A 26,678-nucleotide genomic window follows, 5' to 3' on the forward strand; every position below is an offset into this window, starting at 1 on the left:
TGGTACACCACTAGCTACCCCTCTCCAATCTGAAAATTTACCATTTATTCCTACCCTTTGTTTCCTGTCTTTTAACCAGTTCTCAATCCAAGAAAGGACCTTCCCTCTTATCCCATGGCCATGTAATTTACACAAGAGCCTTTGGTGAGGGACCTTGTCAAAGGCTTTCTGAAAATCCAAGTATACTATATCTACTGGATCCCCCTTGTCCGCATGTTTGTTAACCCCTTCAAAGAACTCTAACAGATTAGTAAGACAGGATTTCCCTTTACAGAAACCATGTTGACTTTTGTCCAACAAATTATGTTCCAAAGTGCCAATTAGTTGCTGTCCCAAAGTGCCAATTCATCATCCATTACAGTATTTTGGACATTCCTGGTTCTTCTGTAAGAAGTCCTGTTTCACTGGTAGTATGAGACTGTGTATCCTATTCCTCGTATTTGCCTGTCACTGTTCACAGCTGTTGATCCAAACAATAACACTAAGGCCATGTCTTCATGCTGCTGTCATCGATCTTCTGGAGTTTGACTAGCAAATCTAGTTAAGACTAGCTAAATTGAACTCAGAGGATGCTCCCGTGGGCATCCAGTACTCCTGCTCATGCCAGGAGTAAAGGAAACCTCTCCTGTTGACCTCCTGCTGTAAAGATGCCGCCAAACTCGGATTAAGGTAAGCCGACTCCAGCACTGTATTCTGTGTAGCTGGAGTAGTGTACCTTAAGCAAAGCTGTCAGGTCTAGTGTAGAGCTAGCCTAAACCATGTCTCAGCTGTTGAGTGAAAGAGATAAGTAAAGTTTGGGCAACTTTTCCTGGCATGGTATTTTAATTATAGCAAATTATGTAAATACAGTCCTGTGACAGAAAATATCACTGTTGCCCAATTGAAACACAAAGGGCAGCTAAGAGGAGAAAAATAGGAGAGAGGTATATTAGGGATGGGATGTGGAAAACTGAGGAGAAAGAACAACTTTAAAGATATTTTGTTTGTTCGTTTGTTGTGAGACCCCTGTGTCTGTCCTTTTTTTAGATTATTTGTCCCAGCTCTGAAGCACTCATCTTCTCTTTTGTTCATTTAGTGACTAGTGAAAGAAGGCCTCAGAGCTGATTAGGGATTTGAGGCACTACTGGAGCACCACCATCATAAAGAAATGAGAGCAGTAAACGGAAATCTTGAGAAGACTGAAGCAGCCACTCAGACACAGCTAGGTATATTCACTCTGCAGCCTGTCTACAAACACAGCATCCATCACTGTAATTTACGGACACTTCATAAATGTGCAAATCTATCCTCTCAGAACCCTGGTAATATAGAAAAATACTGCATTCCCTTTTACAGCTGGGAATCTTAGGCCAGGTCTACATTGGGAAAGCAATTCAATTTAAGATACACAACTCGGCTACGTCTAGACTGGCATGATTTTCCGCAGATGCTTTTAACGGAAAAGTTTTTCTGTTAAAAGCATTTGTGGAAAAGAGCGTCTAGATTGGCACGGATGCTTTTGCGCAAGAGCACTTTTTGCGGAAAAGTGTCCGTGCCAATCTGGACACAGTTTTGCGCAAGAAAGCCCCAATCGCCATTTTCGCCATCGGGGCTTTTTTGCGCAAAACCATTTCCGGAAAAGGGCTTTTGCCCGAACGGGATCGTCAAAGCATTTGCGCAAGAAGCACTGATTTCGGACAGTAGAACATCAGTGCTTTTGCGCACATTCAAGCAGCCAGTGTAGACAGCTAGCCAGTGTAGACAGCTGCTTTTGCGGAAAAACTTGCCAGTCTAGACGCAGCCCTCCAGTTAGGAGAATTGCATAGCAGAAGTCAACTTAACCTTAAACTGAATTTCTGGGGTGGCCCCACTGTGGGAGGTTGGAGGACATTTTCTCTTATTCCTTATAACCCTGTAGAGTACGAAGGTTGACAGGGAAGGGGAAGGGCCTCAGCATTCGCTTTAGCTAGCTCTTACCAGCTCCACTAAATCAAAGCCCGGAAGATTGATCTCCGGAACCTTGATCTCCATGTAAGTATAGACAAGACCTTAGGTACAGAAACATTAAAAATCTTGTCTGCACTCACACAGGAAGCACATGGCAGAAGCAGGAACTGAATCCAGACCGACCACATCCAAAGCCTTAAACATCAGATGGACTTCATGGACCATAGTATTACATTTCATGGAATATCTCAACAAAGATTTCTTATTTTTACTTGTGTCTGAAAACATCCTAAGTTGCATTGGGGGCATTTCTCTGTACTGAATAGAGCCTTCAGTGAGAGTCAGCCTATGGGAAGAAATACCTCAAAAGGTGTTCTTACTCTTGAAATCACGACAACCGGATGGCAAAGTTTGGATAGATAGGTGAATAGAAGTAGCAACAGGTTGAACCTGTCTAGTCCAGCTTTCTCTGGTCTGGCAAAACCCATGATCTGGCATGATTTTAGTTAGCCAGATGTCCACATATCGTGAATCTGGTCAAATTTTGCATGGTCCTGTAAAGTTTATTTACAGCCACCAGTTTTGGCTCTCAGTGCTCTGTGATGTTATTTAGTTCTAAGTTGACCCTAAATGTCAACTAAGAGACCAGCCAGGACTAGAAGTACTGATAATGCTGCTAGATGTAAGCATGTTTGTCATGCTTTATCTATTTATTTCTTTATGCCAATGTTGTTACATAATTTTAATACACCACTAACACTTTATGAAGAGAGCTGATAACCCTTCATTATACAGGGTGTATTAGTACAGCCATACATTATTAAGCAGAATTGCAAGAGCTGTTCAATTCATTCATCTCGGTAAAATTAAAAAAAAAATCCACACAATACAATGTTGACCTCCTGTGGTTTGGCAAATTCTCTTGTTTGGCACTAGTCAGGTCCCAAAGCTGCCAGACTAGAGAGGTTCCACCTGTAGTGCTGGATTTATGAGGGCTCAATGAGCAATAACAGACAGGAAGCATGGTGCAGTGGTTAAAGCCATATCCTAGGACATAAGAAGGATTTGAATTGAGATCTCCTGTGCCCTGGATGTCCTGTATGACTTTGGGCTAGTCACTTAGCTACTCTGTACTTCAGTTCAGTGTCTGTAAAAGGAACGTGGGGTTGAGGCAGTATAGGTACCTAACCTAGCCAAGACATTGACAATGTTAGTGTGTCTGTGACTCTTGGGCTATGGAAGTTAACATTCTATTTAAGTATCTTCCGATAAGTCAATCTGTTGTAATCCTTGTGGATCCTCAGCCACAGAAAACTGCAACTTTTATTTCAAAATCTCCAACTTTGAGCACTAGAGCATGTTCCAAGCAATTATTTTGTTCTGAACCTGGATGACATTGTAAGAAGTGAGCCAGGAAAGCCCCAAAGGAGGTCAAACAGCCAAACCTAAAGAAGATGAACATCGATCTGAATGGAGCTTCATATTAGAGACTCTGGAAACACCTCTGAACAAAGGTTGATAGCAGAGGACAGTGGGAATGTTTGCAGAGTTTCTCCTAGGGCATTCATAAACATGACCAGCACAGCAAAATAGACAGAGGATGATACTTTCCCTCTATAATGCAACTTCAAATGATTTTTCTTGGGGGGGGGGGGGGGGGAAGCTACACACACCACAAATTTTAAGCAGAGGTAACATTTTCTAGTGTTCTGAAAACAGAACAAAATACTTTGCAAATTCATGTTCAAAACTCCATACTACTTCTTCCAGACATGTCTTCAGCAAGGTAATGGTATAAATAGGAATCTAAGAGGCTGCTCCCATCTTTATTTCTTTACAGAGGGATGAGTCAGAATATTTTTTCTTAAAATTGGTCTTAGCATTTTTCAAAACTGTTTGAGGACATTATTACAGCCCTCTTAACACAGTGACACAAACTATTTGTCTTTTTCCTTATATGATGTCTCACTTTGCCAAATCCTAGGAATTTTCAAACTAAGAAAAACAATTCCCAATTTATTTTTAAGAGATACATATAGTCAGATTACATCCACTCTTCTTCAATCACCTTAAAGAGAAATGCCTCTTTCTAAAAGTCTTCTACAAAATTATTGTAATTCCTTTCTATCAACTCACAACTCTCTAAAGGCACCAGAAAGATAGGTCCCCATGCATCCACACAATAGTTTTGGAAGGGAAGTATTGGCAAATAAGTTGGTATATTTAAGGCTTATAGTTTTTTGCATAAGAAAAGGCTACGGCAGTCTCACCGGCAGTTAGACACACACAAGAAATAGCAAAATAAATGCAAATAATAATAATATTGGCTACCAGGCGCCTGATTAATTCCTTCAACATGTTTCCGATTTGACTCCTCTATTTCCATTAGAGCAAGGACTCCAGAGAACTGCACTCAGCCAACCTGCGTCACCGCTATTGAACACACGGTAGCTCTGATCAGTCCTGCACGTTCCTGATCAAGAGCGCCCACAAGTAACCAACCACCTGCCTGAGCTTTGAAAGCTCTTGCCCAAAGCCTCTACCCTACTCTAGCCTGGGATCCAGACATACTCAGTTTCTTAGTAGAATCCCCGGCGCAAAGCTGCATTTTAAACCGATGCTTTGGGATTGGTGCTGTGTGCATAACTTCCTCGGCCCTCTGCGCCATGCATTATGCATAGCGCCTCAGCTGAAACGTTTGCAATATCACCTCTGCACACCTGCCCTAGTTTAGGATTTTTAGCTTAAAGCTCCTCGTCCTTTCTCTTCCCCCCGCCCCCATTTGTATTATCAATTATCTCTATGAATGCACCCTCAGCTGGAGCATTTGCAATATCACTTCTGCGCACCTGCCACGAGCTGGGACTTTCTGTTTATCACCTCAAGCCCAGTCCCTTCCCTCAGGCTCATCCTATGATCAATCCATCATGCGTGCATCAAAGGTAGGCTCAAGCCTCATGCAATATCACGCCTGCACACCTGCCCTTCGTTCGCCGCTGAATCTATAACCCACACACCGTCTTCCACCTCATGCATCCTCACTCTCTCCAGAATCTAGGCTAAATTGCTCTTCTTTCCCCTGTATTTAAACGCCGTCTCCATTTCCTACTCCAATAAAACGCGCTGAAACAATTTTTTTTTTTTTTGCAACGCTAAATAGCGTGCATGCTTTAAACCAAGTGGGGAGAAGCTTTTGGACTGTGCCTACGAAGAGCCGAGGTTACAGAAACAGCAGCGAGTACTTTGTATTTTCCACTCCTCCTCCCCCCCATCTTGTCCCAAAGGCCGCTGAGCTATTCCAGCCCCGGCTGCTAACCTGGGGCGGCCCCTTCTGCAGCTGCCGCTTGCTCGCGCGCCGCCCACCTGGTGGAACGCTGGCTCGGCTCGCGCCTGTGCGCGCGCGCTGCCTTGCCAAGCAGCCGTCCTGGGAGCTCTGCTGAGCGTCGCAGGTTGGGAGCCTCCTGCAACTCAAAGCAAAATATTCCCCTCCGTGCAAAGGCATCCCCACCAGCCGTAATAATAGGGGGATTGCGCGTTCCCTTGTGCACAGGGGCTGGCTGGGCGGCTGCAAGCAAGCTGCTTGGAGCTTGACCTCTTTTTAATTTTTTGGACTGCAGGCAGGAGTGCCAATCCCACGTGAGCTGAGGGGGGAAAAGACGGACGCTTGGCGGGGTAAGTAAAAGTTTGCCCTAAACAGGGTGCGTGTATTGGTGGGAGGCTCAATTAGGTAGAAGCCGTGGGGACTCAGGAGAGCAATTAGATATCCCCTGCAATGCAACTACTTTTGCAAACTCTTGCTTGGGTCCTTCTGCCACCCACCCGCCCCACCAATCTGTGCAAACGTGTTTGCCTTTTTTTTTTAAAGTTATAAAATGGGATCGCAGACTTCTCTCTGTATGTCTGCACCGTATACACCGGGCAGGTCATTGCATGGGGCTGCACCCCACCGCTGCTAAAGCCCTAAAGGCGGTGATGGGGGGAATCTTTAAAATAAAACGACCCCCCAGCTACGTTGTTTTTTCGCTTGGAGGGCTTAATGAACGTGAACAAACGGGGAAATGCAAATCCGAGAGTGGAGGGCGAAGCCCACCACTCTCCCCCCCCCGCCCCCCCAGCCTGCAAAGAAGGCGAGGGAAAGTCCGTAGACGTGGGAAGAACGACCCCTGCAGTTGTATTGCGGAAAGGCTTGAAGGGGAATTAACGAAGCCGAAGCGTTGGGGAAGGCGGACTGGGCTGGGATCCTGGGTTCTGCTCTAGTCCGTGTGATGTCCGCGAAATAACGCGCGTGGGGTGGGGTCTCCCGCGTAGCACCGTGTGTTAATCTCCTTCTGATCACTTTGTAGAAGCAGGAGAGGACCCCCTCCCCAAAGCATGGGGTTTTGGGGCAGTGCCCCGGCGAGGCGTGAAGAGTTCGCGGGTAACTTGCAGCCAGCTGCCCTGGAATAGTGGCTCTCCGGACCGGATCAGCTGGCGTTGCTCGTCTATGTCTTGTTGGTGGATTTTTCTCTCGCTCCTGGAGGAAGAGCCCGGAGCCGCGGGTTGCCTTCGTCTTGGTCATTTTTGGAGGGCGAGGGAAGGGAAGGGATCTCGCTTGAGCTGTGCAGCGAGAGCGCTCGGACATGTGTTGTCAGCACATCTGGGGAATACAGTCTGCGAGTCCGAAGGGAGCTTTGCTGGGATCCTTCAAACTGCGATATTGATCTTTGTTGTTTCTTTTCGCCGAGGGATGCACTTGGCATGAGAATCGGAGGATGGAAATTGTTTGGGAGGTGCTTTTTCTTCTGCAAGCTAATTTCATCGTCTGCATTTCAGGTACGCAAACATGGAAGGGGAGAAAATACCATGCAGTGTATTCGGGTTTCCCCGTCCGTAGAAGTCTGAGAAATTCAATAAAAAATGGCAAAGATAGCGCTAGGAATGGAGGGGGTCTATATTAGTTGAAAAGATTTGTTAGGTGCCTTTTGCCCCACTCTTTACTCCGGTAGCAGTGCATTAATTACGGTGAATTGGTTGCAGTAATTAATTGTAGCGCTTTGGTGACACTCGGGTAGTAATTCCCAACATACAGCGAGTGCAGTAATTGATGGCTACATTGCAGTAATCCCAGCATGGCATGGCTTTTACAGACCTAAAACTCGGTTGATTGGGGGGGGTTAAAAAAGATTGCAGTTAACTGACATGGTTTTCATGGTCTGGTGTGCTGCAGTTTTTAGGGGTTGCAAAAGATGGAATAACAGTGAGCAGTGTGCATCTGTTTAATGCAGGTTTGTTGTGTTGTGTAAAGGATTTTTTTTTTTCACAAATCCCAGACAACAACAGTGTGGATGGGAATCAAGCTCTTTAGTTTCAAGGTTGCAAAGATCTCCTCCATTCTACAGAAGTCAGATAATTTCAGTTGTCACCAGAGCCTGTCCAATTAATGAGTAGGCATAGCAGGATATCTAGTGTTAAGGATTAGAACAATTTATTCTTGGGGGGAGGGGGGGCTTCTTTTCTACTTCAGAAGCTCTGGCTAGTTCGTTAATTTGTGAGGTCATTCATGCTGGAATAATTATATTGCAGGAACGGACCGTGGGGGAGAGGCAGCTAGGTTTCTAGTTTGGGATGGCACCTGGGGGATTTAAGCTGCCTGATCTGCTTCTCTTCCCTGCCCTGGAGTCCTTGCATAAGCCTGCGAATGGGAACTCTGGCAGCATCAGCTATTCCAGTGCGGAGAGGGAGATCCCCGTGGGCTCCAGTGCAGAGCTAGGAGCACTTAAGGGAACTTGGAACTCCCCAAGGGAGGTTGGACTGAGGCCTCACTGGAGTGTCAGCACCTGCACCCTCCAGAGCAGCACTTGCATCCACTGGCATTCCCTGCACCTGTCCCTGGTCTGGTCCTGCTTCTCAACTGCTGGGCAGGCATCATCTACACTAGCCTTGCGCCCCACCCCCTATACTGGCAGTAGCCACATAATTTTGCATGAGCTGCACCTGCTTCATCTCTTATCTCCTCCCTTCCCCCCTGTGCCCAGACTGGTAGTTCCTGAATCATCCCACTGAGCAATCCAGCCCCTTCTGCCTGCATTGATACCCCAGGCATTCAGATTGGCACCCTCTGCATCTGGGTGGTGCATCCTATCTTCGTGGCAGCATCTCAGGCTGCCCTTATGCTAATCCACTCTCATCTGTGCTACCTGGGTAACCCACCCTCCCGCTCCTTAGAATGGCATGACCCGCCCCACTGCCTCTTCCGTCTAAGCCTCACACGTTGCTGTCTCACCCAGTGTGATTTGCCAGCTGTCTGGCACTTTTCAAATTATACGTCATCTTTAAAAAAAAAAAAAAGACCAAAAAAAAAAAGCAGTGCAATAATGAGCCCCTTGGCGTGAGCATGGGAAGGAGGAATATTCTTGGTCATGTAAAACCGTCCTGAAACTGAGTGATATCAGCCATACAGGAGCTCTCTTGGCTCTTCATCTCTTCCTTCTGTCCCTTCCTTCTTTGGATTAAAAAAAATACAATGAGCCATAGGCTAATTTTTGCTTTGTGGGCTCAGTTTGTTTCAACTACATACAGAATCAGAGGGATAGCCCTATTAGTTTGTATGTACAAAACTAATGAGGAGTCCTGTGGCACCTTAGAGAAGAAATGGTTTTTTTTACCCACAAAGGCTTATTCCCTAATAAATCTGTTAGTCTCTAAGGTGTCACAGGACTCCTCATTGTTTTTGTTGTTGTTTACATACATTGAATCTTCAATTCCATACTTTTTTTTCCCCCTTAGGAATCCTCCTTTTTCATGAATTCTTAGTACTTGTCATTGCGGAAAGAAGGATTAAGATCTGCAGATATCTGCCTGACACTAATGCTTCAGCTCTCCCTTCTGCCCTCCCCCCCTCACTTCGGCCTTCTTGCACTATGCTCTGTAGCATATTACAGAAGCATACACGGTGATCATTCAATAATGCTGAGGTTCAAGAAGGCTTTGAATCCTCTGGAGACTTGTCCCAAATTAACATTTATGGCAGAATCTTTTTTTCTAGGTTATTCCACAACCTTATATTTGTAACCTGTGTTGTGCGGTCAGTATGATAATCACAGAAAGAAACTAATTGAGGAAAGTACTCCAGAAATACTTTTATTGCAAATCACAAAAATAGGTTATTTTTATATTATAGCATTTTTCTTGGACGCTTATTTTAGCAACGGAGTATGAAACTACTTTATCTGTTGTTGCTGAATATATGTATCTTTCACATGCAGTTACTGAAGGCCTGATTCAAAGTTCATTTAAGTGAATGTGAATCTTTCCCATTAACTTCAATGAATGATGGATTGGACTGTGTTTCATGTAGTTGATATCTACAGAGGCTACAATGCAAAGTGACGTCATGGATTTTCAGCTAAATACGGAAAGCTAGGTTTCCGTACCCTATCTGTTGACTGACTATACTAATAAAATAAAAATGTTTGTCTAGGAAATATATTCAACAGTATTTCAGACAGTTTTATATGTATTTCAAATTAAAACCTGTACTGAATATGCATGATGTTTTGCGAACATAACACCGACTAGAGCAGAGCCCAGTATCATAGCCCAGTTCTTCTTCCCAGTTATGTTCTTCTATTTCATATTTAACATGAAGATTGAAGAGTTAGCACATGCATACCACCCTCTGATGTCATAATTTCCCCTCTTTCATGTGACAGTTTGAGTTGAGAAGGAAGACTAATAGGAACAATCTTTTAAATCTCTGATATTGTGATAGACATCTTTAATTTTGATAGCATGTTAGTGGTGTTTTGGATAAGGACACAGTATTTTGTTTACTAAAAAAGTACAAGTATGCTTTTTTAAAGAATAAATACTTATTGTCAGTCAATTGCCACCTATGTATCTCATTCATCAGTTAACTTTGTGTGCCTCCGTTGGATTGGTCTGAGAGGAATGGTACTAGAATGCAGAAGTAAAACAATTGTGGTTTTTTTGTGTTTGATTTAGTGACTTTTTCACAAGTATTTTAGTTTGCACACTTGCATATATTGTTCATAAGCTAGATGCTTTTATTTTGTAGGAACATGGAATTATTATTTTTGCTGTTTGAAGCTGGTTATTAAAGAGAACTAAGCTTTGTCTGTGTGAATGATAAAATAAGAAGAGGCTTATTGGAATAAAAAATAATGTTAACTCCATAGAAGGGAATGACATCCCTCTTTTAGAAATGCACCAGTGTATTTTTATTCTTTTGTAAATAGCGTCTGTCTGATTCAGATGATTTTCACAGGTCCCTGTCCTTTAATGATGCTGCAGCAATGGCACTGACAGAATGAAGTGCCAATGTAGGTGTTGTCCTTTAGACAGGATGTTAAAATAAGATCCCTTCTGGATGTTATTTCAGTGGAGTTGCAGATAATCCTCACACCGAGAGGCAAGGGGATTATGGTCTGTGCTGTCATGGCCAAAATTCTCTTCCTTTGTGATTACCACTGTAGATTAATTAGCTACAATGTTCGCAACTATGGGTGGGATGTGGCTGCTCACATAATGGCTTCCTCATTTGCTAGTATATTACATAAACCTTGTGTAATATTCTTAGACATTTGTCAACCAAGAGTGATAGAAGATGCTCTTTTCAAACCTTTGCAATATGTTCCATTTAAAAGGGAAAAGTTGAAGTTGTCATTTAATGTTCTGGTTTCTCCTTAAACACTGTCTCTTTGGGTCCATTCAGTAGGCAAGTTTGTGGAACCTCCGTGCTCAGGTATTTCATCCCATACTGTAATTGTGATCATGTCCTTGGTCAGTGAAAAGCTTATATAAACGAAATGCACGTGCAAGTCCCCAAAACCCTTATTTGAGAATAGTCTTATCCTTGCTAAGACTTTGCTGTTCTCCAGACACACATAGCCCTTCTGCAACAATCCAGCAGGCAGCTGAGGTTTCCCATACGCAGGAATTCCTTAGTGGTCTAAAGCTGAGAGAACATTCCCTAGTATTGAGGAGTGTCCCAACGGTTGGTTCTGGGGCCAGTTTTGTTCAACTGCTACAGGCTGTCAAGGCACTGGCTAAGCAGCAGTTCTGTAGAAAAGGACCTGGGGACTACAGTGGATGAGACACACTGGATATGAGTCAACAGTATGCCTTTGTAGCCAAGAAGGCTAATGGCATATTGGGGTGCATTAGTAGGAACATTACCAGCAGATGGAGGGAAGATATTAGTCCCCTTTATTCAGCACTGTTGAGGCCCGATTCTGGGCCACCCTTTACAGACAGATTGCGAACACATTGGAGAAAGTCCAGAGAAGGACAACCAAAATGATTAGGAGGCTGGAGCACATGACATAGGAGAGGAGAGGCTGAGGGAGTTTGGCTGATTTAGAGTGAGGGGGGATTTGTTAGCAGCCTTACCTACCTGAAGGTGGGTTCCAGAGAGGGCGGAGAGTGGCTGTGCTTAGTAGTGACAGATGGCAGAATGAGGAGCAATGGTCTCAAGTTGCAGTGGGGGAGATGTAGGTGGGATATTAGGGAAAACTATTTCAGTAGGAGGGTGGGGAAGCACTGGAATGGGTTCCCTAGGGAGATGGTGGAATCTCCATCCCTAGAGGTTTTTAAAGTCCTGGCTTCACAAAGCCCTAGCTAGGATGATTTAGTTGGGGTTGGACCTGCTTTGGGGAGCGTGCTGGACTCCATGACCTGAAGTCCTTTCCAACCCTTTGATTCAGAGAGGGAGTATTAGAGCACTGCTTCATGCTGGTGTTATGGTCTTTGGGGAGTTGTCACCCACTGGCATAATGCAGAATAGCTTTTAAGGTGCTTTGGATTGTGCTGTGGTTGAACTAGCTACTGGACATTCCCTTGCCAGGCCTGATGGTGCTGCCCCCCACAAGTGTACTGCAGAAGTATGTCAACTGTGATCAGTGGAATTTCAATGTTGTACAAGTGAGGTAAGTCACAGGAGAAAATTTTATGTATTGTACCTCAATAGTTGAGGTCCAAAAATCTAGGAGATTAAATTCAAATATTTCTACAAAAGTGGGTTTGCTTTTGGTGAAGGCAGAGGGCTACTGATAAGTAAACAGTGTAGTTCTTTCTCCTTGCACATACATGGCATACCAGTTGCATACCCTCCCATCATGAGACACGGTGTATGTGTGTAGGATGTTCTAGGTCCCAGTCCTGTGTCATCTAAAGTGTGTGGGCAGGCCCTTAGCTTTGTGCAGAACCACTGAAGGTAGTGGGAAATCTGCATTGGCTCAGGGCCTTCAGTGCTTATCAGTCTGAAGGATTGAGGCCAGATATTTGCAGGGATTAGGAAGGGCTTTTGGTTTCTAAGACTTTCAGGCTAGAACTAGTTGTACAATTCGACCGCTGTAGCTCTGATGCTCGGAGTGTTTTGAATGCTTCCTCGTGCTGGAAGTGCCACGGATGTTTCATTTCTTTAAAAGCCTGTTAAGTTGCTCCTGTTTTTAAATGTTACAGAAATAGCCTTTTATAAATATTTTCATGGTTTTTATTTTTATTTTTTTTTATTTCCAACTATCCTATTTGTTTCATTAGCTTACTGGCTAGAACACATGATCAGTTAGGTGGTAAAATGATGTACTTATTTTTTTACTAGTATGAATATATGGGTAATGGAGAATTGTGAATAATCTTCCACATATTATTACAAACTGTTTTCTTTCAGACAAATACCCCTAAGGGAAGAGAGCTGTCATCTCGGCAGTTGTTTTGCAAATAAGATGATTAAAATCTGCTGTTCCTAAAGTTGTATCTATCTTTTGGCCTTGCTGTGCTGTCTCATTTGTTAATGAATCTGAACAAAGCCTGCAAGACCAAATTAAAATAATAATCAACAATCCCAGTTGGAGGGCCTGAAAGCGATCATAGATGTAGAAGATGCTCTTGACTTTTTAAAGTTAGTTGTTTTCTTATTCAACAAATGCTAGTTTTTCTGGTTTTATTCAAGATTCACAAGCGGTTTCAGTCATAATACCTTTTGCAAACAACCTGGATGTTGAATAGGGCGTTTAAATAGGGGATATTATCGCTTTTGTGTCATGACTATTCCCTGTATACCAGTGATCAAGGAGTAACTGCTTACAAGTTTCAGAGGGGTAGCCGTGTTAGTCTGAATCTGCAAAAGCGGCGAGGAGTCACGTGGCACCTTATAGACTAACTGAAGTGTTGGAGCATAAGCTTTCATGGGCATCATTTCATTTCATGCATGCATCTGAGAAAGTGGGTCTTTGCCCACGAAAGCATATGCTCCAATGCTTCAGTTAGTCTATAAGGTGCCACATGAGATGCAACTTGTAAGCAACAAGGAGTCTTCAGTTTGGCACTCTAGGGATCTATGCAGTGCCAAACCAAAGAATTTGCTGGACTATAGGAGGTCAATATTTTCTAGCAGCAGTACCAACACTTCCACTGATCACTGGGCTATTAGAAGACCATTAGGGACAAATCAGAGCTAAAGAACACAACATTGAGAGTCCGGACTAGGCACTGTAAACAAAGTTTATGGGATGGCAGGAAACTTGGTTACACCCATAAGTAGACATCTGGCTAACTCAAATCACGCTAGGCCACAGATGTTGCCAAACCAGAGAGTGCAGGACTAGAAAGGTTCAACCTATACCATAAGACTAGTGTTTCAACTACTCTTCTGTGATTAGTAAAATGTGACATTACAGCTGCGTAAAGGTTAGAAAACAGAGGCTTCTTGTAGCTAAAGCTGTGCATTGTTGCTGACCCATTGATAATTCACATTCTTTTGGCAAGCAGTGTACTATTTTCACTGCATAAATGGTAATAGTAGGCCATAATAGTGGTAGTTGCCCAAAAAAGGGGGAGGGTGGAATCTGAGTCTCTTTGCTGGTCAGAATCATATTCATCTAAATAAATTCTTCTCTTTGGATATGACAAATTAAGCCTGCTTCATATCTTTGTCTTGCAACCAGAGCTGCTGTTCTCTTGGCGCTTTGGATCCTACGCTAATAATTTTTAAGGCCTTGCAGTCATTGTAGAGTCCAAGCCTGACAGTACCTTCGAAACCTGACTGCTGATAGAAAAGTTTATATATTTGTTTTATCATATACTTACTGCAATCTCGTGCCATTATTAGAGCTGGGTAAGAGTCACAGTTATAACCAACTTTTGTTATATGAGGATAAATTCCCTATTTTCCCCATCCCTTTTAAATTCTATTTCTAGTTCATGTTTGGAGGAGTAGAAAGTAGAAATAAAGAATTTAAATCAGGGATGAGCAAGAGGCTGCCAGCAGGCCAACTCCTGCTCACCAAGCGACCAGATCCGGCCCACAGCTGCCTCGCCAGAACCCTTAGACAGAGAACAGCTCACACTTTAAAAAGCTAACTGTTCTCTGTTCGGATGGCTGGAGAGGGAGAATTGTCATGCTGTTCCTGTCCGCCCGCCCACCCCCCAGCAAAATCGCTTAGCTCCCATTGGCCAATCTCTCCGTTTCCAGCCAATAGGAGCTGAGAATTTTTGCTCTGCGCAATGGCAGTGTAGGAGGCCTTCTCCCTTCCTCCTCACTCCTCCTCCCCTCATGCCCAGAGCACAGCCACATGGAGCAGCAAGCAGCAGTCTGCTGTAGTTTTCTTCTAGTAAGTGCCTCCAAGGCACAGTCTGCATCTGGCACCCCAGCCCTTCCCCCAACCCTCTGCTGACCCTCTGCCCCCTCCTGCACCCATACCCGCTCCCAGATCTGGCACCCCAGTCTTCTGCCCCAGATCACAATCTCTTTCTACCCTAGGTCCCAGTTCCCTGCCCTATGTCACAACTGCCTCCATCACCCAAACTCTCTCCCAGACCCTGTTCTCCCTCCTGAATGCCAATCCCTTACCCCAAGCTCCTTTCTGCATCCATCCTCCATCCCAGATCCGGGAATTCCTCCATTAATATCCTGGAAGAGTGCAGCCCTTGACCACTTTCCAAAATCTTGGAGTGGCCCCCTGGTCAAAAATTATTGCCCACCCCTGATTTAAATGGACTGCTCCAATTCAGTGTTTCTGTTTTTAGAGTGGTTGTGTTTGCATTGTTTGATGATATTACAGTGCAAACAATCATATTGAAAAGTGGTTGTCAACAATCAAATATTCCAGCTAGCAAACAGAATTCCATTATAGTAGACAAACAATAATGGTAACAACAAATAGGAAACAAAAAGGAATGGTGTTCCTTATAAGTACTAACAGTCCATTGTAATTTGCTATTTACAAGCTGACCCAAAGAAAGAGAGTGCCTAATTGTAGTATGACAAAGAGAATACCATTTTTGCTGATTTTTGGCAACTTACAAGGATGTTGTGAGACTTAAATCATTAATGATTGTGAAGTGGCTTGAGGTCCTCCAGTGAAGTGTGCTGGAGGCAGGTATTAATTACTATAGGAACCACTGTATCATATTAATCTACTAGTCTGTTTCATCTAGTATTCGGTCTGTGACTGTGGCCAGTACTGAATGCTTCAGAGGCAATTGTAAATCCCCCACACTGGCTAACTGGGCAATTTCATGCCCATGGGGAAAAATTCTTCTTAAGATCATTGGCTTTATTGTTGGCATGTCAGTTAGAGGAAGCTTGAGGTTGTATGGAATGACATTCACACCCATTTTATAAAGCCCCTTTGTTCTGCTGTTATGATGGAAATGGGTTTTGGGATAAGTGAGAATCACGCCCTCATTTGGCAAGCTGCTCTGCATGGCAAATCCCTGTGCGGTCTCTGACCTCAATGAGGCTCCATCTATGTATAAAAGGGTCCACACACACTGGCTGGGGGCACTACTAGAACTAATGCTATTGGTGTAGTAAAGGGGTGGAGAAAATATGGCCCACAGGCCAGATCCATCCCACCAAACCATCGGATTTCTCCCGTCACCATCCCCTGGTCCAGTGTGAGCCTCAGTATGGCTCTCTGTCCACTGCACATCCCCTTACCCCCCCCCCCCCCGACACTACTCCTAGCCAGCTGCAGGGGGCCATGTGAGTCTGAATGTGGCATGTACCCATGGCGGGGAGGGGGAGGAGAGGAAGCTTCATGAACTATCCCTGCCCCCATCACAGTCTTGCAGCTCCCATTGGCTGGAGCTGCCTGGGCTGTGCTTGCACTACAGGATGTACACAGAGGTCCCTCTTCCCCCAAGTGATACAGAGAGCAGATGGATCCTGCAGCCAATCACGCTGGGCTCATATAGACTACGGGGAACAGTCGAAAGTAGATATGCAAATTCCTGCGGAATTTGCATATCTTCTTCTGATTGCACTGTCGAAAGCGGAGTTTTTGAAAGTGAAAGTAGTTAAGACAGGGCTTTTTCGGTGACCCCTCCCCCCCTTTGGTCGAAAAGCCGCTCTTCCTCAAAAAATGAGGTTTACATGGCTTTTTGACAGAGGGGGGAGGGGTTCGCTGAAAAAGCTGCTTAACTACTTTTAGTTTCGAAAGCTCTGCTTTCGAAGGCGCAATTGGAAGAAGATATGCAAATTCCTCTGGCATTTGCATATCTTCTTTCGCCCATTCCCTGTACTCTAGATGAGCCCTCACAGAGTGTGTGGGGGCAGGCAGAGAGCCTGCCTGATGTTTCCATTGCGCTGCTGGCTGGGAGGCACATGAAGTAAGCACCTCCTGGCTAGGGATGTGAATGGTTAGCTGGTAAGCCCCAGCCTGGCTGGAGCCCCCCCTTTAATCGGTTAAATGGTTAAACATTACATTTAACTAGTTTACCAGTTCAACTGGTTTTTCCATCCTTACTTCTGGCCGGAGCCTGCACCTGGCACCCCAACCCCTCTCATGCCCTAAAGTTCTGCTCCTCCTCTTGCATCCCTACCCTGAGTCTCAAGGCAAACCAGTGATGGGCAGCCACAATTAGTAAGTGGGCCACATGCAGCCTGCTTTAGGAATGTTAAACCCGGTTATTGTTATAAACGTGTAGCTGCTAAAAATTTTAGAGGTTACATGCTGGCTTCCTGGTAATGGGGCTGGCCACCAGTGCACTCTTGGCGGCTGGCCCCACTCCTGGGGAGCTGGTGTGCAGGATGGCAGCTGGTGTCTGATTGTCTGGGTAACTGATAAGCATTTCAGTTTATAGAGGTATTATAAATTTCTATTTTTGTAATAAAGTAAATGGTGAGACTAAATATCCAAGCAGGATTGTGTAGCATAATGTAAATATTTGGCAGTAAAATACCATGATAGTTTTATTTTGCAAACACCACCTTTGAGAAATCAAGGATTAAAATAGACACAATGATATAAATAATAATGTCGATAGCCGTCTGACCGTGCTAGATGTGGGGCAAGCCTTGAATCCCTGGGCCCATTTGCACGTCTTCAATGGGAGTTCAAGGTGAACAACACTTTGCAAGAGGTGTCAGCAGATTACATGATTAATCTCAGCATGCAGTATATTTATCCTAATAAAGGAAGAAAAGACTGTTGAGAGTCTGTGGGTTAAGTTCAGAGGTGGAGTCTGCTACCGGATCAGGTGGATGAGGTAGACAAGGCTTTCTTTGGACAACGGAGAGAAGCTTCCAGATGGCAGACCCTGGTTCTCATGGGCGACTTATAATCGCCCTGACATCTGTTGGGAGACCAATACAGCACTACACAGACAATCCAGGAAGTTTTTGGAGAATGTTGGGGATTACTTCTTGGTACGAGTCCTGAAGGAACTGACTACGGGCCATATGCAGCTTAACCTGCTGCTCACAAACAGGGAGGAACTAGTAGGGGAAGTAAGGGTGGGTGACAGCCTGGGAAGCAGTGATCATGAGATGGTAGATTTCACAATCTTGAGCAAAGGAAGGAAAGAGAGTGGCAAAATACACACCCTGGACTTCAGAAAAGCAGACTTTGACTCCCTCAGAGAACTGATGGGCAGGATTCCCTGGGATGCTAACATGAATGGGAAAGGAGTTCCGGAGAGCTGGCAGTATTTTAAAGAAGCCTTATTAAAAGCACTGGAAAAATCCATCCCAATGTGCAGCAAGAAACGCAAATATGGTAGGCAACATGATTGGCTTATCAGGGACATCCTTGGTGACGTTAAACACAAAAAGGAAGCTTATGGGAAGTGGAAACTTGGACAGATGACTAGGGAGGAGTAAAGCTATATTGTTGGAGAATGCAGGGGAGTTATCAGGAAGGCAAAAGCGCAATTGGAATTGCAGCTAGCAAGGGATGTGAAGGGTAACAAGAAAGGTTTCTACATGCATGTTAGCAATAAGAGGGTGATCAGAGAGGGTGTGGGGCCCTTAATGGATGAGGGAGGTAACCTAGTGACAGATGTGGGGAAAGCTGAAGTATTCAAAGCTTTCTTTGCCTCTGTCTTCACAGACAAGGTCCGCTCCCAGACAAATGCACTAGGCAGCGCAGTATAGGAAGAAGGTGGACAGCCCTTGGTGGGGAAAGAACAAGTTAGGAAGTATTTAGAAAAGCTAAACATACACATGTAAGTAGGGTCAGGATAAGCTCTACCCTGACATCTGGGGGTGAACTGTGACACGTCATGCAAAAAGACTTCAGGGGTTGATTCATTTGCATAGGCACGCCCACCCTGCCTAGTATGTGCTCTCAGCAGCCAAATGGTCACTTTGGCCATTCTGGGATCTCAAGTTTCTCTATTATTGAGGCAGGGGGGATAAAGTGTTGTTACCCTGATTATGTGAATCAAATAGTGGAACTGTTTTGCCATAAACTAGTAGCACTCGCTAGACAAGGGGCATGGGTTCCAATCCCAGTCAGACTGAGAGAGGCTGGGGACAGGTCTTTGTACCTGGTGGTGGTGGGGCCCTGTCTGAGGGCCCAAAACACACCAATTGCATCTCCTTTTCTCTTGCTGTCTTCACTGTGGGCCAATGGTGCACTTACACTGAGGCTCTTCTACTGTGAGCTGAACTTACTGAAGAGCTGAAATCACTGTGTACTGAGGGGAGCCTAGTACTATACTGCTGAAGAGTTGAAATCTACTGAGAGCTGAAATCACTGTTGCTGAGCTACTAGCAGAGCAGATGGTGGGATGGCTAGTGGAGCAGTTTGCGGGGGCAACTGGTGGACGCAGGCGAGCGGCTGGCGGGGATGACCGACGGGAGGCCGATGGAGCAGCTGCAGGACCTACCAGCTGGTGGCCGGGGAGCGTGGACTGAGGCGGGCTGGCGGAGCAGACGCTGCTCTGTGAAACGGCTGGAGCAGCTCACAGGACAGCAGGTGGAGTGTGGCGGAGTGATTTGTGTCAACGGCGGCAGCAGAAACCTACGGAGAGGCAGAGCCACTGGTGGACCGCGTAAGGTATATCAACCCCTGCCCCCTCCATCGTACCCAGGTTGGGATGGTAAAACCCTGCCAGGTGAACTTCTGAACCGTGGGGCGGCACTGACCCGGGACAGAGACTTTTGGGGTGTCGGACTTTGGGTGATTTTTGGGTTGCTGGACTCGAGACTTTTGGGGTGTTGGACTTCTGGAGACCTTGGGTGATTTCTGGCTGGGGGGTGGGTCTTTGCTCATGTCTGGTTTATGAATCTGAGTTGTGGTGTTTTCCCACTTCAATACTGATGTCGGTTACCTTGTGGTGTTAAAGATTTGCTGCTATACCAAGGCTCTGTGCTTGCGAGAGGGGAAGAATTGCCTCTTTTAGGCACCCAGGGGTGTGTGTAAGATTTCCCAGGTCACTGGGTGGGGGCTCGAGCCAGCATTGTATTGTGTTGTTGGGAGGAGACCCCTAGATATTGAACCCAGCCCTTGCTGCAATTAACTTATCCTGGCAGAAGGGACCTCAGTCCACAGAAAAATCATGGAGGGGATCTTCAAGGAATCCATTTTGAAGCACTTGGAAGAGGGGAAAGTGATCAGGAATAGTCAGCATGGATTCATGAAGGGCAAAACATGTGTGATGAATCTGATTAGCTTCTATGATGAAGTAACTGGCTCTATGGATATGGGAGAGTCAGTGGATGAGATATATCTTGACTTTAGCAAAGCTTTTTATACGGTCTCCCACTATATTCTTACCAGCAAGTTAAGGGGATATGGATTGGATAAATGGACTGTCAGATGGGTAGAAAGCTGGCTAGACTGTTGGGCCCAATGGGCAGCGATCAACGGTTTGATGTCTTGTTGGTGGTCGGTTTCTAGCGGAGTGCCCCAAGGATCTGTTCTTGGACTGGTTTTGTTCAACATCTTTATTAATGACCTGGGTGAGGGGATGGATTGCACCCTCAGCAAGTTTTCAGATCACACTAAGCTGGGGGAAAGGTAGATATGCTGGAGGGCAGGGAGAGGGTCCAGAGTAACCTAGATAGATTAGAGGACTGGGCCAAAAGAAATCTGATGAGGTTCAACAAGGACAAGTGTAGAGAACTGCACTTGGGACGAAAGAATCTCAAGCATTGTTCCAGGCTGGGGACCGACTGGCTAAGTAGCAGTTCTGAAGAAAAGGACCTGGGGATGACAGTGGATGAGAAGCTGGATATGAGTCAACAATATGCCCTTATAGCCAAGGAGGCTAATGGCATATTAGGGTGCATTAGAAGGAGCATTGCCAACAGATCCAGAGATGTGATTATTTCCCTTTATTTGGCTCTGATGAGGCCACATCTGGAGTATTGTGTCCAGTTCTGGGCCCTCCATTATAGAAAGGATGTGGATGCATTGGAGAGGGTTCAGCAGAGGGGGACCAAAATGATTAGGGTGCATGACCTATGAGGAGATGCTGAGGGAGTTGGGTTTGTTTAGTCTTCAGAAGAGAAGAGTGAGGGCGGATTTGATAGCAGCCTTCAACTCCCTGCAGGGGGGTTCCAAAGAGGGTGGAGAAAGGCTGTTCGCAGTAGTGACGGATGGCAGAACAAGGAGCAATGGTCTCAAGTTACAGTGGGAGAGGTCTAGGTTGGACATTAGGAAAAACTATTTCACTAGGAGGGTGGTGAAGCACTGGAATGGGTTATCTAGGGAAGTGGTGGAATCTCCATCCCTAGAGGTTTTTAAGTCTCAACTTGACAAAGCCCTGGCTGGGTTGATTTAGTTGGGATTGGTCCTGCCATAGGCAGGGGGCTGGACTTGATGACCTTCTGAGGTCTCTTCCAGCTTGATGATTCTATAATATGGGGTTCTATTCACAAACTTTTAGGTATGGAGCAGATAAAAAGTGTTGTGCTATTGACCCCCAAAAGCCAAATGACTTGGAAAGAACCTAAAAGACCCCCAAAATCCTTCTCCTCTCTCCCTGCCCCCAAATCTTCAGCTTCTGGCAGGAAGGGGGAAAATTGGGTATGAGGAAGGAGTGTGGGGGGGAGTGTAATTACACCCATTGAATTATCTTCACCTGCTTCCTAATGTAAACTAGTGATGTAAAATTCTGCTTAAACAGTCAACTGGTTAAATGTTATGTTTAACCAGTTAACTGCCATTAACTATATTAATGGCCATGAGCTATTAAGATAAGATTGACTCCAATTCAGGCAGTGTGTGTACACAAAGTGTATGCATCATTTAAAAGTTCATGTAAGCTATTGCCCTTCAGATTTGATAGTGTGTTACTTTCCACGCTGGTGTAAATGGCAGCACGAAGTACAGGTAATGGAAAATCAGGCCCTAACTTATTCTCTTTTGGTCTTTGGTCCATTAACAGGCATACTGTGGGTTGAAATACTGATCACCTCGAAACCAGTGGCACTGGGAGTTTTGCTCAGTGGCTTCAAAATGGCCTGTATTTCACCCATGATGTCTGTGTTTCCAGTATATTAATCTAATTTTCTGTTTGAATAACTCCTACTATAATCTTCACACTTTCTAAGGGCAATTCTAATGGGCAATTTCTCATTGTTTGTTTTAATATGTTTTCATTCCTGCTGGAAAACAGAGTGATCTACAAAGTCTCCACAGACATCTCCTCTCTGCTTAGATCAACCTGAGGGTGCCATGTGACAACAAGTTATCTGCAGGTGCATAATTTTTATCCTCTGTAACCTTCTGGCACTCTGCTTTTTAGTTGTCAGCAATACATCTTTGCCAGTCGAGACTTCTCATGTAATTGTGGCTTTGTCCTAGAGTCACAGGTATTTAACTTGCTGGAGAATGGGATACAAAATAGAGTAATAAATAATGTAGTTTATTTTTAATAGGAAGCCTTGAGTAAGTTTTTCATGCTTATATCCTAAAAATACAGGTATGTTCATCTAGCTTTTATTGTGCCTCCACTAACACTCAGAAGCAGCAGAATATTTAAGCATGTGCTTAATTCACATTGAAGTCAGTGGTACTTAAGCAAAAGCTTAAACGGTGTGCTGAACTGAGGTCTAAAAATGATAAATATAATAATTAATATCAATTAAATGCAAATTCTTTGCAAGTGCCCATTCTGGGATGTAAGCAGGAGTGTTGTAAGCAAGACATGAAAAGTAGCTCTTCTACTCTACTCCATGCTGATAAGTCCTCAGCTGGAGTAGTGTCTAGTTCTGGTTGCCCCTTTTCAGGAAATATGTGGATAAATGGGAGACAGCCCAGAGGACAGCAACAAAAATGACTTAAGACCTAGAAAAATGACCTTTGATCAAAGACTCGGGGAAAAAAATTAGGTTGAGTCTAGAGAAGTGAGAACTGAGGGGGGATAAGCATTCAAGTAAATAAAAGTGTGTTAGAAGGAGGAGGGTGAAAACTTGTCCTTAAGCTCTGAGGATAGAATAAGAAGCAATGAGATTAAATTGCAGGAAGAGAAGTTTAACTCAGACAATAGGAAAAGCTTTCTAACACTGTCAGGGTGGTCAAGCACTGGAACAAATTGCCTATGGAGTACACGAGATCTCAATCATTGGAGGTTAAGAGCAAGTTAAACAAACACCTGTTGGGAATGATCTAGTTATTATGTAGTCCTGCCTTGAGTGCATGTGGTTGGACCTAGTGAACAGTTGAGGTCCCTTCCATGTCCCATCCTTCCATGATTTGATGTGAGATGGAATTTGCACCACCCTTGATCAAACTACCAAAGTTCTGCAGAAACTATATTTTGATTAAAGTAAACTCCTATGAAGTCTGAATCTGGTATGGTAACGTTCTAGACTATTCTGGTTTCAATAATGTGGTAGGAGCAAGTGTGTTCAAAATGTTGAAACAGATGTATTAACTGTAGCTGGACCGTGACTTAATAGAGGCCACCAATGAAATACATACCAATTTTCTCATGACTATACCAGAAACAAAAGCAAAAAATGGCAATGCAGAGAAATTTGATGATGAAGGGATGTCTAACCTAGTGAATACTAGTGGAAATGAGGTAGGTTTAGAAGTTAAAATAAAACAAGAACAAGTTAAAAATTACTTAGAAAAGTAATACATTTCATCAGGCCCTGGTGATTTGAATCCTAGAATACTCAAGGAGCTGATAGAGGAGGTATCTGAGTCTTTAGTTGTCATCTACAGTCATCTACATCTTTTCCTGCTTCATTATTGATACCAGAATAGTCTAGAACATCACCGTACCGGATTCAGAATTCATAGAAGTTTATTTTTATCAAACATTTAGCTACAACTACTCAAGAGAAAGATCTTGGAGTCACTGTGGATAGTTCTCTGAAAATATCCACTCACTGTACAGTGGCAGTCAAAAAAGCAAATAGAATGTTAGGAGTCATTAAAAAGGGGATAGAAAATGACAGAAAATATCTTATTGCCTCTGTATAAAACCATAGTACGCTTACATCTTGAATATTGTGTACAGATATGGTCGCCTCATCTCAAAAAAGATATATTGGCATTGGAAAAGGTTCAGAAAAGGGCATAAAAATGATTAGGGGTTTGAAATGGGTCTGATATGAAGCGAGATTAAAAAATCTTTTCTTCTTAGAAAAGAGAAGACTAAGGGGGGAGGAGATGATAAAGGTCTATAAAATCATGACTGGTATGGAAAAAGTGAGTAAGAAAAATTAAATAACTAGGGGTCACCAAACGAAATTAATAGGCAGCATGTTTGAATGATTTCTCATGTTTTGCTCACAACATTCCTGTTAATGCATCCCCGAATCATGTTTGCCTTTTTTTGCAACAGTATCACACTGTTGGCTCATATTTAGCTTGTGGTCCACTATGATCCTTAGATCCCTTTCTGTAGTACTCCTTCCTAGACAGTCGCTTCCCAGTCTGTATGTGTGAAATGGATTGTTCCTTCGTAAGTGGAGTACTTTGCATTTGTCCTTATTAAACTTCATTCTATTTACCTCAGACCATTTCTCCAGTTTGTCCAGATGTTTTTTTAATTATAACCCTATCCTCCAAAGCACTTGCAACCCCTCCCAGCGTTGTATCATCTGCAAACTTAATAAGCGTACTCTCTATGCCAATATCTAAATCGTTGATGAAGATATCGAACTGAACCGGTCCCAAAACACACCCCTAGAAAACCCCACTTGTTATGCCCTTCCAGCATGATTGTGAACCATTAATAACTACCCTTGAGAATGGTTATCCTGTCAGTTATGCACCCACCTTATAGTAGCCCCATCTAGGTTGTATTTGCCTAGTTGATTGATAAGAAGATCATGTGAGACCGTATCAGATGCCTTACTAAAGTCTAGGTATACCATGTCCACTGCTTCTCTCTTATCCACAAGACTCGTTAACCTATCAAAGAAAGCCATCAGATTGGTTTGACATGATTTGGTCTTTAGAAATCCATGCTGGCTATTATCTATCACCTTATTATCTTCCAGGTGTTTGCAGATGAATTCCTTAATTACTTGTTCCATTATCTTCCCTGGCACAGACGTTAAAGTGACTGGTCTATATTTTCCTGGGTTGTTCTTATTTCCCTTTTTTATAGATGGGCACTATATTTGCCCTTTTTCGGTCTTCTGGAATCTCTCCTGTCTTCCATGATTTTTCAAAGATTATACCTAAAGGCTCAGATATCTCCTCTATCAATTCCTTGAGTATTCTAGAATGCATTTCATCAGGCCCTGGTGACATCTATCTTTTCTAAGTGATTTTTTTAACTTGCTCTCTTTCAATTTTATTTTCTAAACCTACCCCATTACCACTAGCATTTACTATGTTAGGCATTCCTTCATCATCAGACTTCTTGGTGAAGACTGAAACAAAGAAGTCATTAAGCATCTCTGCCATTTGTTTCTCCTTCCTCAGCGAGCAATGGGCCTACTCTGTCCTTGGTCTTCCTCTTGCTTCTAATATATTTATAGAAAGTTTTCTTGTTTCCTTTTATTTCTGTAGCTAGTTTGAGCTCGTTTTGTGCCTTTGCCTGTTTAATCTTGTCCCTGCCTGCCTGTATGGTTTACTTATGTTCACCCTTAGATGAATTCCTTAATTACTTGCTCTGTTATCTTTTGTGGCACAGAAGTTAAGACAAAGGCTTTACACAGTACCAGATTTTACATTAAAACAACCCCTCTACAATACTTTTAATTAAGGTGTGTGTGTCCTGCAGGTGTAAGGTTTCATTGCACCATCTGTAGACATTCTAACTCTGCCCACCAGGGACCATGAATACATAGTGGAATAGCTGCTGCCCATGTAGTTTCACTTTCATGACTATTGTTATTCAAGCCAGGTTTTCTCTCTGTGTCTGCATGTTCTGCAATCACACTTTGTGACTGCAGTGTAGACCTATCCATAGACTGTGACATGTGCAGAATACCTGATGTCAGATTTTTTTTTATAGGCACTTGTTTGGAAACACACTGATGTACATTTATTTAGAATTTTATTTTTCTAGACACGTGTAATTCTGAGAGTTGTCCTAAATGAAACGTGTATTGGGTTTTCAGTCAGGGAAACAAAGGACGCTTTGTGAACAGAAATTGAAATGAAATATAAAACTAACAGCCCCCTTCTATGCCTTCCCCCTCCCTGCCGACCCTTCCCTCCTATTTCCCGTTAAAATTTCAGACCTTAGTTTACAATGAAAAACTTAAAACTGGGCAAGACGATACTCTTCCAGATCATTCTGGCCCCAGGTTTTCTGGGAAGTAAGCAGAAAAGGAAAATGGGCTTTTTGTGAACAGTGTCATTAAGCTGTGACCTCAACTGCTGGGATTCAGGTAGGTAAGAGAACATTGCTTAGGTGCTTTTCTGGTCACATAAGAACTATTTTTCAGTCAGTTTGTTCATGGCTGGATTAATGCTGAGGATGCAGAGATTAATAGCCTGTTGTGACTAATCCACTAAACCACAGCTCCCAGTTCTAAAACTGTCTAAATCTATGAATAGTTAAGAAGCACTAGGAAGTTGATATCATGTTTCCATGACTTTTTACAATCTGTTAATTTTTCATGTGGCCAAAATAACTCACTTTATACACCTCCTTTTTTGTTGGTTTGTTTGTTTGGTAGTCCTAATCTGCTGTGACATCCTTGTGTGCAAGTGAAACTTATTTTTCCCTTTTCCCTTTTTATATTTTTCTATAGCAGAGTTAAAGAGGATTATTTTAAACAAACCATGGAAGGGGGGGGGAAGACATATTGCATAGGGACACAAGTTGGCATTAAAACAGGGTTTAGGCAAGCACAAAGTAGAAGATAAGCATGAATAACTGAAACAGCATTTAAAATGTTTGATCAGGTTGCATGAGCGGAATGGACTTGAAATTACGTGGAGCTAGTTTTTGTAGGATGAGACTAGCCCGATGCAATTTAGGAGACAATTGGGATTAATTTTAGAGCGCCAATTTTTGCCACTTTCTACAAACTAGGCAGGCCCCGGCATTAAAAATGTCAGAAGTAGGCTGTTGTTTCTTGGGCCCATTTAGCCAGTGCA

At 43.7% G+C, this 26,678-nt stretch overlaps 1 protein-coding gene across 7 annotated transcripts in view; it reads left to right on the forward strand.

Moving 5' to 3' along the window:
• The first annotated feature begins 4,964 nt into the window (after positions 1-4,964).
• CA10 (carbonic anhydrase 10 (inactive)) overlaps positions 4,965-26,678 on the forward strand; it is a 437,425-nt gene continuing 415,711 nt past the window's right edge. Inside the window, exons 1-3 of one of the 7 annotated variants that reach the window (XM_089771875.1) lie at positions 4,965-5,164; positions 5,544-5,598; positions 6,270-6,738. In XM_089771875.1, the coding sequence (XP_089628001.1) occupies positions 6,678-6,738 (61 nt within the window). In that variant the 5' untranslated portion in view covers positions 4,965-5,164; positions 5,544-5,598; positions 6,270-6,677. The other 6 variants (XM_089771876.1, XM_089771874.1, XM_089771879.1 and 3 more) reach the window with 6 other exon arrangements.

The sequence above is a fragment of the Pelodiscus sinensis genome, chromosome 20 (assembly GCF_052426305.1).
Source record: "Pelodiscus sinensis isolate ZL-2025 chromosome 20, ASM5242630v1, whole genome shotgun sequence".
NCBI lineage: Eukaryota > Metazoa > Chordata > Testudines > Trionychidae > Pelodiscus > Pelodiscus sinensis.